The following is a 16,820-nucleotide window of genomic DNA, read 5'->3' on the forward strand; positions in this document are numbered from 1 at the left end:
CAATATTTTTAACGATATAAATTTATACTTCAAGCCGACAGTATATATATTAACGGCCGTTCCCAATATTTGATCTATCTTTGGTTTTGCCCTACTAGAGATAGGAATAGCTCACATTAGACATTAGAGACATATATTTTATGTCAATTGTGAGCTATTCCTATCTCTAGTAGGGCAAAACCAAAGATAGATCAAATATTGGGAACGGCCGTAAGTCTATGATGATAACTAATTTGAAATACAAAATCTATCAACGTTGCATTATTATTTTTTTCTCATAGAAACTCAGGTAAAGCGCTTATTCCATTTCACTAAATTTAGAAGTTCTAGCTAGGATCCTAAATAGAAGACTAATTAGAAGCTTCTTATTCCACTTGTCCTAATTTAGTTACTAAATCAGTTGTGACCACGCGGCGATTTTGGCCAGACGTCTTCATAATGGCTCCAGTTCTGTCAAAGCAACAAAAAATTGGTCTTCTCATAGGCCTTATCTGTTGACTGTTGTATAAAATCAAAATAAATAAAAGGCGAAAAAGATGGTGGAAATAATTTTTGCTCCACGAAAAATTATGAATTATGAACTTCTTGGAACTGGCAGACTTTAGAAATTACCTACGAATGCTACGAATGCTATAATCTAGATTCTAGAGATTGATGAGCAGTTGCTGTCAAAATTTAACAAAAAAAATACAACAATATACTTACATATTTCTATCTTATTGCCATGTTTTTATTTTATTATGTTAAGGGCCTGTTATACCACTTCCTGATAAATGCCGGACATTCTAGCCACAACTTAACTTGACAGCTGATAAAGTATGGAGAATCTGTCAAAAAAGTTGTGGATAGCCTATCTGACACTTTATTAGGAAGTAGTGAAACAGGCCCTTAGTGTGTTCAATTTTTTTTTAGATTTTATTATGTATTTTTACTTAAAAATAATAAAATAAATATAATTTAAGTATATTTTTATTTATTATACGATTATCACCATATCAAGGCAATACGTAATTACGTATCCCCTTTTTCATAAAAAAGCGTAGATAATGATTAATAGGTTATTTTTTTGTTGACTTTAATACAGATTTAGCAGTTCCCACTACAGATAAAAGGTTGAAACCATCTAGCAGGTGGTCTATACGACAGTCCTACTTCCTACTTCCTACTAATATTATAAAGGCAAAAGTTTGTTTGGATGTATGGATGTATGGATGTGTGGATGTATGGATGTATGGATGTTTGTTACTCTTTCATGCAAAAACTACTGAACGGATTTTAATGAAACTTTACAATAATAAAAAATTTTAGCCTATGTGTTATTCTGATGTATAAGCATCAGAATAACACATAGGCTAAAATTTTGACCGACTTTCAAAATGGGGGAGGTGTTATGTTCGTTTTCTTATATTCAACGATTACTCCGCCGTTTGTTAACCTATTTTCAAAATTTTTCTTTTGCTATATAAAATTGAATGATACCAAATTGGTATCATCCCAATTTGGTATTATATTCACAAAAGTGGTGATCTGATGAAGGATCCATAAGTAATCGAGGGAACTCCTCAAAACTTATAGGGAAACATGTGGTGACTTCGGTTTCGTGAAAAGTATTCTAAGCATAATATGCTACCAACAAGTAAGATTTTGCACCAAGATATATCTGGTATACCGTGGTTCGGAAGGTGCTGAGAGAACTCCTGATTCTTTATAGGTACAAGTTTGGAAGTTTCGGCGTTGTTTTAAGAACAGAAAGCATACCTATGCTACTATGCAAATTACATTCATCGTCATCATCATCATCATTTTCTTTTTCATTTTTATATTAGTCTTTTAGATCGAGACTCGAGTTTGTCAAGCGATAATTTAAAAAAATCTATACCTACCTAATATTATAAACCTGAAGAGTATGTTTGCTTGAACGCGTCAATCTCAGGAACTACAGGTCCGATTTAAAAACTTATCTCAGTGTTAGATAGATAATTTATCGAGTAAGACTATAGGCTATATTATATTATCACGCTAAGACTAATACGACCGAAGAAACTCAGGAAAATGTGGGAAAACGAGGGAAATATTTTTTATGGGAAAATGTACGGTTTCTGTAAAATTCCTAATTTACGCGGGCGAAGCCGCGCGGGACATCTAGTATATAAATAAGTCTATGGTATCTCGCATATCATCATAAAACGCACAAACTATAACAACCCTAGCGAGGATTTTCGTCATAATACGTCAAATTTAATTTCAACATCAGTTCTAACTTCTGTCGGCATACTATATAATTCTGTCTTATTGGTCTACTATGGTCTACTCTGATTATGTGCTAAATTAGGGACGTAACAACTTGCAGATGGCAGCTCTGTGCAGCTTTGATAGCATATTGTTTGTACTTGAAACTGTTGCTATGACAACTAATACCTGCTAACGTTCGCGTTCTGCTAACTTGTTTGTAATTTTTCATTAGCGTGATAATAATATTATATTTTATAACATAGAGCAAAATAATACAGTACTTACTGAATTTATTAACATCTGTTAAATTGTGGGATAACTTAACTAAAAGTAAGTACCGTATATTATATAAAGTAAAATAGCCTTAAAAACGAAACTATTATGTACCTAATTGTTTATCATTATCTAATTGTTTAAATAGTTAACATGAAAATAGCATTTTAAGTTAAACAAATCATAATGGATATCCCGAAGGAATAGGGTAATCCTGGACACGCTTTTAGAAGTAGTTCCTATGAAGTACGGTACTAAGCAAAATAATATATATTATGACGTATTTACCGCATTTGTTACACTTTATGCCTATGTAGCTGTATACTATCGTCGATATCGAGTTACGAGGCCATCGATTTTAGCAGGATGAACCGCTACGTGATGCTTCAACAGCTGGGTGACGGCACGTACGGGTCCGTGTCGTTGGCACAGCGGCGGGACACAGGGGAGAAGGTCGCCATCAAGAGGATGAAGCGCAAGTACTACTCGTGGGACGAGGCCATGAACCTCCGTGAAGTGAAATCCCTCAAGAAACTGAACCACGCAAACATAGTGAAGCTGCGCGAGGTGATCCGCGAGAACGATACGCTTTACTTCGTGTTCGAGTTCATGCGCGGCAACCTGTACCAGCTTATCCGAGACGCCGAGCGGCCCTTCCCCGAGCCCGTGCTGCGCAACATCCTGTACCAGGTGCTGCAGGGCCTCGCGCACATGCACCGCCACGGCTTCTTCCACCGCGACCTCAAGCCTGAGAACCTGCTGTGCAGCGGCCCCGAGCTGGTGAAGATCGCGGACCTAGGGCTGGCGCGGGAGGTGCGTTCGCGCCCGCCTTATACGGACTACGTGTCCACGCGCTGGTACCGCGCCCCCGAGGTGCTGCTGCACGACACCCGCTACGGCGCGCCCATAGACCTGTGGGCGCTGGGCTGCATTATGGCGGAGCTGTACACGTGCCGGCCCCTGTTCCCGGGCAGCTCGGAGATCGACCAGCTGCATCGCATCGCGGCGGTGCTGGGCACGCCGGCGCGCGACGCGTGGCCTGAGGGCTACGCGCTGGCGGATGCGCTGCGGTTCCGGTTCCCGGCGAGCGCGGGCGTGCCGCTGGAGCGCGTGCTGCCGGCCGCCGCTCCGGCTGCGCTGGCGCTGCTCGCCGCGCTGCTGCGGTACCCGCCTCGCGACCGACCTACCGCGCCACAGGCCCTCAGGTTCCAATACTTTATTGTGGATATTCTTATTTATGTGGATAAAGCTTCGTTCTATTACATCTCCGTCCTCCGATCTCCTCAGTACCTACACATGCGTATGTGATCGGAGAATCAAACAAAAAGCAAACAACGATTATTGGGAAGTTTGCTTTGTTTTGCTACTTACCTACTACTTTAATAATAATAAGTAATTAATTATTATGATTGTAACGAATGAAAAACGGGAACGAGTGCTGACAGTGGCGTGCTGTAGCCATGCAGGCTTCTACCGGCGCGCGGCGCGGCGCGGCGCAATACCAGAGTAGACTAGACAGAATTACCTATATGTGGTTAGCAACCGAGTTCAAGGTAAATGATTTTTATGTATGTCATTCGATTGTACCCGGAGTGTACCCGATTGTACCGCAATTAAAATCGTTTGTACCTCAATAGGGTAGAAATGGGGGGTGGTAAAATTTGCTTAGCAACCGACATAAAGATACCGGAATTTCAATGATGCCTTCTGGAAGAGTATCGTTTGTACCGGATTGTACCCGTTTTTAAAGTTATTTTTTTTTATTTTACGAAAAAAAAAACAAAAAAAAATCCCTAAAAATAAGGCTTTGTATGGAGTAGAAGGAAATAAAGTATATAAAGCAGTTCAAATGTGTAAAAGAAGTTATTTTTTGAGGTAGATTCGTTCGGTCTTGACGAATTTTCCAATATCTTACTATAAAAGTCGGAGTTATATTTTGCAGTTTTTTTGTCGTTTGTACCTCGCCAAAACAGAGAGATTATAAAAGAAGATACTATTCACTTTAAATTCACACAAAATTTTTTGAGGTACAAACGATTTTTCATATAGTAACAACGTCAGAAATTCGATCGGTCTTGACGAATTTTCCTATAACTTACTATAAAACTTTGAGTTAAATTTTGCAACTTTTATTGTTTGTACCTCGCCAAAACCGAAACATTATTAAAGAAGATACTATTCACTTCATATTTAAACAAAAAATTTTTCAGGTACATACGATTTTTCATATAGTAACAACGTCAGAAATTCGAACGGTCTTGCCGAATTTTCCAATATCTTACTATAAAAGTCAGAGTTAAATTTTACAACTTCTATAGTTTGTACCTCGCGAAAACCGAAAGATTATAAAAGAAGATTCTATTCACTTCATATTAACAAAAAAAAATTATAGGTAAAAACGATTTTTCATATAGTAACAACGTCAGAGATTCTATCGGTCTTGACGACATTTCGAATATCTTACTATAAAACTCGGAGTCAAATTTTGCAACTTTTATCGTTTGTGCCTCGCCAAAACCGAAATATTATAAAAGAAGATACTATTCACTTTATATTTACTCAAAAAAATTTCAGGTACAAACGATTTTTATAGTAAGATAATCGAAATGTCGTCAAGACCGATATCTTCTTTAATAAGTTTTCGGTTTTGGCGAGGTACAAACGATAACAGTTGCAAAATTTTACTCCGAGTTTTATAGTAAGTTATAGGAAAATTCGTCAAGACCGATCGAATTTCTGACGTTGTTACTATATGAAAAATCGTTTGTACCTCAAAAAATTTTGTGTTAATTTAAAGTGAATAGTATCTTCTTTTATAATCTTTCTGTTTTGGCGAGGTACAAACGACAAAAAAACTGCAAAATATAACTCCGACTTTTATAGTAAGATATTGGAAAATTCGTCAAGACCGAACGAATCTACCTCAAAAAATAACTTCTTTTACACATTTGAACTGCTTTACATACTTTCTTTCCTTCTACTCCATACAAAGCCTTATTTTTAGGGAAAATTTTTTTTTGTTTTTTTTTTCGTAAAATAAAAAAAAATAACTTTAAAAACGGGTACAATCCGGTACAAACGATACTCTTCCAGATGGCATCATTGAAATTCCGGTATCTTTATGTCGGTTGCTAAGCAAATTTTACCACCCCCCCATTTCTACCCTATTGAGGTACAAACGATTTTAATTGCGGTACAATCGGGTACACTCCGGGTACAATCGAATGACATACATAAAAATCATTTACTTTGAACTCGGTTGCTAACTTCACATAGGTCAGGAGAGAGACAGATGGAAGTCTTTGGGGGAGGCCTTTGCCCAGCAGTGGGACAGTTTAGGCTTATAATAATAATAATAATAATAATAATAATAATTGAAAATAAGTAATTGACTAATTGTAAATCACAATACGGTTTAACCCGGTAACACCCAGTATATTATATGGGTGTTATAATGTTGCATGTTCCTTTTTTTTTGATGCGACGTAACTAAGTACCTACAATGTAAATGGTTTTGTTCAAGGTTTCCATATTTCGCGGTGGGGACAGCTCTCGTCGTTCCCCGGCCCCGGCCAGCGTCTCGTGCTAGAAGGTCAAAACTTTATTCTTATTAATACTTACACCTAAATACCTATGCACCATTAATCATAAGAAGTTTTTTTTTTCGTTAGCCTATAGTGTCCCACTGCTGGGCAAAGGCCTCCCCCAGGATCTTCCACTGTTCTCGCTCCTGCGCCACCGATAGCCAGCCTGGCTGGTATGCCTCCAGCTCGTCACGCCACCTTTTTCTAGGCCGGCCTCGGCGGCGGTGTCCATCTTCGCGTGCCCACTCTGTTGAGACCCTTGCCCAGCGGTCGGGATGCATGCGGCTAACGTGACCCGCCCACTCCCATTTCAGCTTGGCCGCCTTGACACCTACATCCTTGATGCCCGTTTGGGAGCGCAGTATGGTGTTTCTTATTTTATCGAGAAGCTTTACTCCTAACATACTGCGCTCCATTGCTATAAGAAGTTATAGCCTGTGAAAATTAAGGAATTCAGACCGAATAGTTCGTGTAGTCTTGAAAGTTGGTACAGTTGTCCCTAAAGGTGTCCAGATGAATATACTAAAAGTCCCCGAGGGTGGGACAAGAGCCGGCGGTGGGGGAGGGGGGAAAGGTCTCTTTTTCAAGGTTTTTGCTTGTGACTCGAAAATTATTTATAATATCTCTTTAGCGACTTCTACATTAATTATATACTTACATTAAATCCATACTAATATTATAAATGCGAAAGTGTGTCTGTCTGTCTGTCTGTCTGTTACCTCTTCACGCACAAACGGCTGAACATCCTCGTTTTGAGGGCACATCTTTAAACATCTCCCCTATCATTGAAAGACTTGGCGTTAGCATATCGAGCGAAGTCCAGTTCCAATATCATCTCTAGATGATATTGACCCTCTAGGGTAAGGCCAAGTTAGCCTCGAAGAAGCTTGGTGTTCTCAACAGAGCGAGACAGTACTTCAGTCCGGACCAACGTCTACACCTCTACAAGGCGCAGGTTATCTTCCTACTCCTCCTATTTTCTTCTAATTAATTTCGTTACGGGTCTCAAGACAGTTTTAGCATGTCCCTCGGGCTCCCTGAGATCATATCAAAGGGTTTTCGTGGTTAGATACCGCTGTCGATCCCGGTGACACAGGACAGGACAGCGGTGGGAATGTGTGGTGGGCCAAAGCCCGTTTAAAAAAAAAGAAGCAGGTTCGGCCACATACAAAATACCAACTGCTCCCTCTAGATCGTATCCAACGAAGGGCCGCTCGAATCGTTGACTGCCATAGTGTTTCAAACAGCTTGGACCCCTTGGAATTACGCCGAGATGTAGCTACGCTCTGCATCCTCTATCGGTTGTATCACGGGGAGTGCTCTGAGGAATTGTTAGAAATCATACCACCTGCAACTTTTCGCCATCGTCCCACGCGAAAAATATTTCATCCTCATCACCTTGATGAGTGGCAGTCTTCCACAGTGCATTTCTCGCGTAACTTTCAGTCGCGCAATGTAAAACTCTGGAACAAACTGTCACCAGCAGTATTTCCGGACCTATACGACCTGCAAACCTTCAAGAAGAGAGCGTATTCCCTCTTAAAAGGCCGGCAACGCACCTGCAGCTCTTCTAATGTTGCGAGTGTCCATGGGCGACGGTAGTTGCTTTCCATCAGGTAACCCGTTTGCTCGTTTGCCCCCTTATTTTATATAAAAAAAAGAATTATCACTTACTTTTGTTATAACCTGTAGATAATATAGATACAAGCATAATAATTATTCATTACATCATTTATTTTTAATTTTAGTTATTCGTACATTTTAGAAAAATTACTTAACCATTCAACATACAGTTCGACAAGGCTGTATATGAACGTGGCGAGAAAAGGAAATAACGCTTCTTTTTATATATTTTGTGTAAGTAAATAGTTAATATTCTATAAAACATTCCTGCAGCAGCTGTACTTCTATAATGAGCCGGGAAGCCGAGAAGCACCTTTCGGCAGGTATGACTTATAGTGCACTATGGCACAGAATATATTATACTACCAAACTATGGCCAAAATTCGCTAAATAGTGGAAATAATCGACATTATATTATGGGAACAACACCCTAGAGTCATTTTACCCAGTACACATTAATACACAAGAACAAAAATTACAATTGCCTAATATTGAGTCCGGCCCTTTGAAAACCACTGTCTAATGAAAGACATGAGAAAAAAGTCTCAATTCTGGCTATATTTTAGTCGGACAAGAGTTAAACCCAATGTGAAAATATGTATGAAAAACTATTCATATTTGACGCGGACGAAGTCGTGGGCAATAGCTAGTGAGAAATATATATCCAACATATTAATATACCCTTTCTACACCTGTTTGTTATGTTCGGGCCACACTACGTTTAACGTCAATGCCCAACAACGCGACAATTATTGCGATAATTTTAACGCGTTAAAGTGGGTGGCTACACTTGAACGGTCAACGTTTAATGCCCAACGGCGTTGTAGACGGCGTTGTTAAAGGTGTTGAAAACGGCGTTATAAACGGCGTTGAAAACGGCGTTGATTTTACTTAACAGACTTCATAAAAAGGAGGTTATCAATTCGACGCGTATGTATGTAACATTCCAGAACTGCCTAATTTTCATATATCAGCGTCTGAACAAATGTGCCAAAATATTTCAAAAGTGTAGGTATTTATGTATGTAAGTAGGTATGTATGTATGTATGTTTTTATGTTTGTGTTCGCATATCTCTGGAACTACCATTGCGATTTCAGTAAATCTTTTTTTGTTGTACTAGATATATACTAGATATAACTTAGGGAATAATGCAAGTTGCATCAAAATTGGTTCAGTAGTTTTGGAGGTAGGGCGATTTAATTCTAAATTACGTACAATTTTGAAGTTGCTATTATCTTTTTATAATGTTAATTCATTTCTTCAAAAGGTAATAATTCTATTATTCGTCGTCAAGCATCACTTTGCATTCCACGATTCTTGTAACTTTTGAGTTTCAGATCCCACAAACATGGTTCGGTTTGCAAAATCTCAAAAAAAAGCAATTACCTTCTCATTAGGAGTAACTAGAGTGGAGTGAAGACTCCATTACCAAAGTACGTATTTAAATTTAAAAAACGTGCGATTTAAATGCAAACAAGTCGAAGCCAACACGTGTGATCCCGTCGGGCTCTCAACGCAAAGTGACGATACGCAGTGTGGCCGCTTCATCGCATTAATTATCGCGTTAATCTCTTTGATGTACCGCCACTAGAGCTATCGCCAAACGGAAAACGGCATTGTAAACGCCGTTGAAAATTATCGCGTTGTTCGGGCCACACTAACGTTTAACGTCAATGCCCAACAACGCGACAATTATCGCGATAATTTTAACGCGTTAAAATTGTGGCTACACCTACGGCTAACGTCCAACAATGCGATAATTAACGGCGTTTGACGTTAGTGAGGCCAGGGCTTTAAGGATAACTCCATAAAGTAACGTTAATTACTATTGATTTTGTGAACATAAGGTGCAAAAATAAATATACTAGAATAATCGTAGCTCAGCTCCGATATTACTTAGAATAATTTTTATTACTAATATATGTTTCTCTAATATAGTGCTACAAAATAGTAATGATTTTATCCCTGGCCGGTGGAAAAAAAAATGACGCCACAGGTCCATACAAAGTTACCCAATGCCCTTTTCGCCTATTTTTCCTCTATAACGGTACGGAACCCTTCGTGCGCGAGTCCGACTCGCACTTGGCCAATTATTTTTTAGTGTTTAAATATATTGTAAAAAAAAATTTGTAAGAACCTAGGTAATTACTATTTTAAGCTGAAAAATAACTCAAACATGTTAAATATTTTCGTATGAGAAAATTTAAGATTAAGATTAAAGATTTTGTATGTATGAGAATTTTGATGCCCCCCCCCCCCCCCCCCCAACTTAAAACTAAAATATGTACAAATAGGCGGTCTTACTGCTAGCAGCAGTTTCTGCCAGACAACCTTTAATTTTAAAATACAAAAATACGAGTAAGAGTATACTTAGTTAATATTATGACTAAATAATAAATATTATATACTACATAATATAACGTAGGTACTACATATAAATAACATGTTATAATACATATAAACTACATAAAATTTACACAAATATAATATTTGAAAGAAGGTAAGTACATTCATATAGTTAACTATCATGACAGATTTAGATTTAATTATTCCTTAACTCGTACTTTCTTAAAAATATTTATTGTTTGTGACTTTTGGATAGTTTCAGGTAGAGCGTTCCATAGGCGTAGAGCAGAAATAGTGAAGGAAGAGTCATAGTGAGCGGTATTGTGAGAGGGAAAAGCAAGAGTAAGTTTTTAGGACGACCGAAGAATAGGGTTATTATGACCAAGAAAAGTGAATTTATCTTTCAAATAGTGAGGAGATTAAAGAGAATGTTATATAAAAGATGAAGTATGTGAGAATTCCGACGCATTCTGACAGGGAGCCACTCTAGTTGAGTCCGGTATTCTTGTTAAGGTGTAAATATTATAATAGGAATGTAAAACTACTTGTTTTACATTCCTGGCACATTATACTTTAATGTATATAATCAAAGAGAAAATTTGTATTGTGTCAATTGAAAATATATAGTGGTTGTGAGAAGTCTTACTTGCTTTTATTTCAGTATAATTATTAGAATACGAACAGGTTATGGAGCCCAGACAGTAGAAATATAAAGCAGAGTAAAGAGCAGCTGAATTGATAAAAGATTGAAAAATTACATACTTAATACAAAACTTTTTTTGGACAGAGGTATTTCGAGATTTATATATTTACCACAGAAATAGAAATGCGTGTAGATAAATTTGACGGTAAAAACTTTCAGCTATGGAAATTCCAAATTAAGTGCGCATTAAAGGCAAAAGGTCTCGACATATCTGCGCCTCAGCGAGCTATTGATGATGATCAGTTTAAAGTGTGGTCACAGGCTGATGGCATGGCCATGTTCATCATCACATCATCGATCAACCTCAATCAAATCTCTCTTGTCGAGAACTGTGAGACGGCGCAGGATGTAATGAAAAGACTAGAGTCAATATATGAACAGAAATCTGAACTATGCAAATTACTGCTACATGCAAGGTTTTATCAGTATAAAATGCAGTCATCAGATAGAGTTGCGCAACATATTTCGAAAGTAGAAAGTCTAGCTAAGGAATTAAAAGAAAACGGTGAACAAATAAGCGACATGGCTGTGATTACAAAGATTTTAAGCACGTTACCGTCTAAATATCGGTCAGTAAGGCAAGCATGGATGTCGCTAGATTCCAAATGTCAAACTATAAATAACTTAACAGCTAGACTGTTGGATGAGGAGGCAAGTCTCACTAACCAGGAAGAGAGTGAAAATGCTCTCATTTCTGAAAATAAAAATATGAATCAAGGAAATAAATTTCAATCACGTCCTAGCATCTCACGAGAATACAACAGGTTTGTCTGTTACAACTGTTACAAACGTGGACATTTCGCTAGAGACTGTAGAGCTCCAAAGAAAAATTTGTACCAAAATTTAAACAATGATGATTCGAAAAGACTGGCATTTAACACAGTACAGTACCCACAGATGATTAATAATGATGATAAAGACGATATTTGGATAGTAGATAGTGGGGCTTCGGCACACATGACATACCGGCGAGATTTCTTTAATGAGTATGTTCACTATGAAAACAGTAACGAGAATAATAATATTGTAAGGCTGGGAAACCAAAAGGAGTTTGTTGTAAGCGACCATGGAAGTATTGTTTTCAAAAGATACGTTAATGATCAATGGGAAGAGGGTACATTAGAAAACGTTTTGTATGTACCCGAACTAACTAGGAATTTATTCTCAGAAGGCATGGCAACAAGGAAAGGGTATATAATAAATAAGAAGGACACTTTTGCACTAATAAAAAAGGATAGTAGGATTGTTATGACAGGAAATATAAATGACAATAATTTATATGAATTGAATAATATAAGAACCATTAGAAATGACAATAATTGCAATATAGTCCAGGCGAGCTTAAAAACTTGGCATGAAAGGTCGGGCCATTTGAATTTTAAAGAAATTAAAAATATGCACAAATATGGTGCACTACCTGGAAAATTAATGGATGATAAAGAATTCATATGTGAAGTATGCCAGTACGGTAAGCAAAGTGGTTTGCCTTTTCGCAGGTCGCAAAGAGGTGACAACGAGCCAGGTGATATCTACAGTGATGTATGCGGGCCATTTGAACCGTCTGGTGGTGGTGGTATTTTGTACTTTTTAAAGATGGCGCTACGAGTTACAAAACTGTCCACTTTATTAAAAATAAGAGTGATGTTTTAGATTGTTTTAGAAGATACAACGCGATTGTTAAAAATAAATTTGGACATGGAGTGCGAATATTGCACACGGATAATGGAGGTGAATATGTAAGCAACTAATTTAAAATTTACGTTCGTTACGTACGTGTGCGTTCATGTACAATAAGGAAGGTATTGTACATGAACGCACTGCTCCGTACACCCCGGAGCAGAATGGGAGAGCGGAACGAGAAATGCGCACTATTATGGAAAGTGCGAGTTGTACTCCAGAGATATTCCGCTGGATTTATGGGCGGAAGCCGTAAACTGTTCTGTCTACCTTCAAAATCGTACTTCTTCGAGCCAGACAAATAATGTATCTCCATTTGAGTTGTGGAATGTCAGAAGGCCGTCATTAGATCACTTTTTTTTTTAATTAATATTAACGGTGTCAGGGTTTGTTGTTCACAATTAAGTTTTTGCAACATAACAATCAATTAAAAATTAAGTACATTGAAATATTAAATTCTTATAAAATCATTCCAATTAAACTAACTAACGATTTATAATTAACAATTCAAATAAATAACATTCCGATTAAAAATAATTATCAATGTCAAAATTAAAAACAATAAAAATACAGCACAACATTTAACTACCCTAATATCACAGCTTATGAATCACAATAACATACTCGAATTTCTCTTATTAGTAGCACACACTATTCTCTTACAAAAAGAGAGACACAAATCCCTCTTTTTCCCCCCCCCCCCAGGATGGCAGGCAGATTCTCACCCGTCAACGATGTGCCCAATCTTTGCTCAATATCATATCTATTGCTAGCAAAAATTGGACACTCGAGTAACAGGTGAGGAACCGTCTCCTCAACTCCTGGCTGACACAGGCACGACGGATCCTCCTTCAACTTGAATCTGTACAAGTAGAAGGCGAATCCGCTGTGTCCAGTCAGAATCTGTGTGGTGTGATGTGTGATGTCTATCTTGGACATTAGATGACATTAGAATATTCGGATCCAAGGGTTTTGCTCATATACCAGATGAAAAAAGAAATAAACTAGGGAAAAAGAGTATAAAAATGATGCTTGTTGGGTATGATCATGAAAATTATAGAATGTATGATGGCGAAACTGGAAAAATATCTATATGTCGAAATGTGAACTTTAATGAAAATAACGTGCCACTTATAAGAAAACATACCGTCCACATTCCTTTGGTTGATATCGAAACCTCTGAAAAAGAAGAACAAGTGCAAGCAACATCTGATCTAATACCACCGACGCCACAAGTGAATTCGAAGAATAATGGGAGTGAAAGCCATGAAAGTAATGAGAGTTATCAAAGATACGAAGATCCGAATAACAATACAATATATGAACCTTCTTTTGATGCGTCAACATACGAGACGAGGCATAATATGATATTGAGCTTTAAGCAAATATTGTACTAGTAAAAAAGTTATGGTTTGTGGTGTACCAGTTTTACCCAAACCCCTTTGTTAAAAGAAAATATGATGGAAAGACTGTTACGTCAAAACAGATATTTACAATTAAGGAAAACCCGGACGGCACTATCAAAAGATACAAAGCTCGCTTATGCGCAAGAGGCAAAGACATAAAATACAGAGAAAACTTTTCACCAACAACGAGGTAAGTATAGGAATTAGGATTCAATAAGAATGGAATAAGAACTTTTCTTCTTTTCTGAATAATTAATTATTGTTTTAATATGTGTCAGGTTTATAGTTGTATATTTGTAGGATATTTTAATAATTGAAAGGTTGTTTCAGTTTTGTATGTAGACAATGCATTAGTTTCTTTTCAAAGTCTGAGGAAATATTGCAACACATATCAGATGATTTATTGAAAAAAGTTTCCGTATAGGGAAGCAATGGGAGTTTTTACGTTTTTACTTTTTGGTATTAATAGTATCGCGGCCTGATATAGCATTTGGTTTAAATATGTAAATAATAGAGATAGGACATTGACTTCTTGAATATTTGTGTTTATATTTTATGTGTTTTACTAATTAGTTTCAGTGCCTTTAGTTTTTTTTGTCTACTACAGTTTTGATTATAATATTTAAGTGGGAGTGTTAAGGTGTGAATATTATCTCTGTCAGTACGAATCTTCTAGCTCACGTCGACATAATTTCTAAGGCTCTTGACGCAGGATATCAAGTGGACGTTCTATACTTTGATTTCTGTAAAGTCTTTGATTGAAATTTAAAAATAAGTTAATAATTATATTGATATCACAAATCTATCAGTCAAATTCAATTCATTAAAATTCTAAAGTACATTATAGTGGTCATCAGATAAAAAATCATTTATAGAGTAATAGCATTTGGTAAGTAACAATTTTTTCAATTTCTTTTTAAAAATATTTACATTAGTATCACTGATACTCTTTGGAAATTTATTGTAAATTTTCGGGCCCATGCAGAAAGCACTCTTTGCCATTATCTCTTTTCTACTGGTAGTTTGTCACCGTATCCTTCTTATTACATTATTTGACAGTCGTGGGTAGAGATGTAAATTACGTTTTACAAATAATGCAACCTCAAGTATATATAAAGATGGAAATGTGAGAAGTTGGTATTGCTTAAAATATGGTTGACAGCTATCAGTACTTTTCAATTGAAACATGGCTCTTATACAACGTTTTTGCATCTTAAATATAAATTCCTTATCTACGGCATTTCCCCAAAAAATTATGCCGTACCTCATGACTGACTCAACTAAACCATGATAAGCAGTAATAAGTGTTTTAACGTTGACTGATAAGGATAGCTTACCTAGTGCATATGCAAAACTGCTTATTTTTTTACATAGTTCTTGTATATGTTTCTTCCAATTTAATTGTTTGTCTATTTCTAGACCTAAAAATCGTGTTGTATGTACTTCTTCTATTTTGTTATGAACTATTTTTGTTTTATTTAAATTAATTATTAAATTATTTCTACTTAACCATTCAATTCATCACTTTCATACAAAATTATGTCTTTGCAGTTTACTGTAATTGTACTATCATCTACAAATAAACTCGTGGGTTGATTAACCGCTTTTGGTAAGTCATTAATATAAATAATGAAAAAAAATGGACCTAATACAGTCCCTTGAGGTACTCCAATATCTATATTTCGCTGCGGAGATCTATATTTCACCTCAATTCTTTTTTTATTATTTATACGGCAAATTTCTGTACATTGAGGTCTATTATTTAAGTAAGATCGTATCAATTGTAGAACGTTACCTCTTATTCCGTAGGATTCAAGTTTTCTTAGTAATATTTTGTGATGTACATAGTCAAATGCTTGTGTCATATCGCAAAAAATAGCACAAACTGGAGTGCTTTTATCAATTTCATGCATAATGTTTTTTAAAAAGTCATATATAGCCAGATTAATATTTTTATTTTTTCGAAACCCTTTTTGTTCGTCACATAAGATATTTTTTTTTCTAAGAAGTTATAAATTTGGTAATAGAAATACTTCTCAAAAATTTTTGAAAACACTGAAACAAGTGCTATTGGCCTGTAAAACACTTTTAACTCCCGGTTTTCTTTTTTAAAAAGCGGTTTAATAATCGTTAATTTAAGATCATCGGGAAGAATCAAAGTCGTTATACACTGATTAATTAAAAAGCAAATGTGAGGACAAATGTATTCGTTAACAGCTTTAATAATTTTAGTTGAAATACCGTCAAACCCAAAACTCTATGGGTATTTTTCAGAGATTTTATAATTTTATAAACATCTTGAGGAATACATGGAGCTAAAATCATTGAATTGTTATAAGATATAAATGTATTATTTGAAATTAAAGTGTCATTTATTATTGGTTTCACTTTATCTATAAAGAAGTCATTGAATTCATTTGCAATTTCTTGGGGATCAGTGATATATTCATTATTATTATTTTTAATTCTTATAATCGTCTCATTTGGCAAGTTCAAACGTGTTTCATTAATAAGTTCCCATAATGTTTTACATTTATTTTTTGATGTTAAAATTTTATAATTGCTTTGTGCTCTTTTTGTTAATGAAATAATTTTCTTAAATAACTGACAGTATTTTCTATATTTTAAAACATTTTCAGGACTACGTATATATCTAAGATTCAAAAACATTTTTCTCTTTTTACGACTGCAAATTTTTATCCCTCGTGATATCCTCTTTGGTTTGCGAAGAATATTTACTGTAACATACTTTTTTGGGAAACATAGGTCGTAAAATAATTTAAATTCTTCGATAAAAGAATGATATGCTTGTGAAGCATCACTTGTTACATTGTATAGCTCAGAAAATGACAGCCCTTTAATGCATGCCTTAAATTTTAAAATATTTTCAGTAGAATAGTCTCGCACTTCTTTGCGCCAATATTTTATTTGAGGAATTTTCTTTACTGGTAGTGTAATTATTTGAGCTGTGTGAT

At 36.1% G+C, this 16,820-nt stretch overlaps 1 protein-coding gene across 1 annotated transcript in view; it reads left to right on the top strand.

Annotated features, from left to right (window-relative positions):
* Positions 1 to 2,493: 2,493 nt before the first annotated feature.
* LOC121738347 (serine/threonine-protein kinase dyf-5) overlaps positions 2,494 to 16,820 on the top strand; it is a 41,893-nt gene continuing 27,566 nt past the window's right edge. Inside the window, exons 1-3 of the mRNA XM_042130329.1 lie at positions 2,494 to 2,562; positions 2,868 to 3,710; positions 6,029 to 6,097. Of these exons, the coding sequence (XP_041986263.1) occupies positions 2,872 to 3,710; positions 6,029 to 6,097 (908 nt within the window). The 5' untranslated portion in view covers positions 2,494 to 2,562; positions 2,868 to 2,871. The remainder of the gene's footprint in view (positions 2,563 to 2,867; positions 3,711 to 6,028; positions 6,098 to 16,820) is intronic.

The sequence above is a fragment of the Aricia agestis genome, chromosome Z (genome assembly GCF_905147365.1).
Source record: "Aricia agestis chromosome Z, ilAriAges1.1, whole genome shotgun sequence".
Taxonomy (NCBI): Eukaryota; Metazoa; Arthropoda; class Insecta; order Lepidoptera; family Lycaenidae; genus Aricia; species Aricia agestis.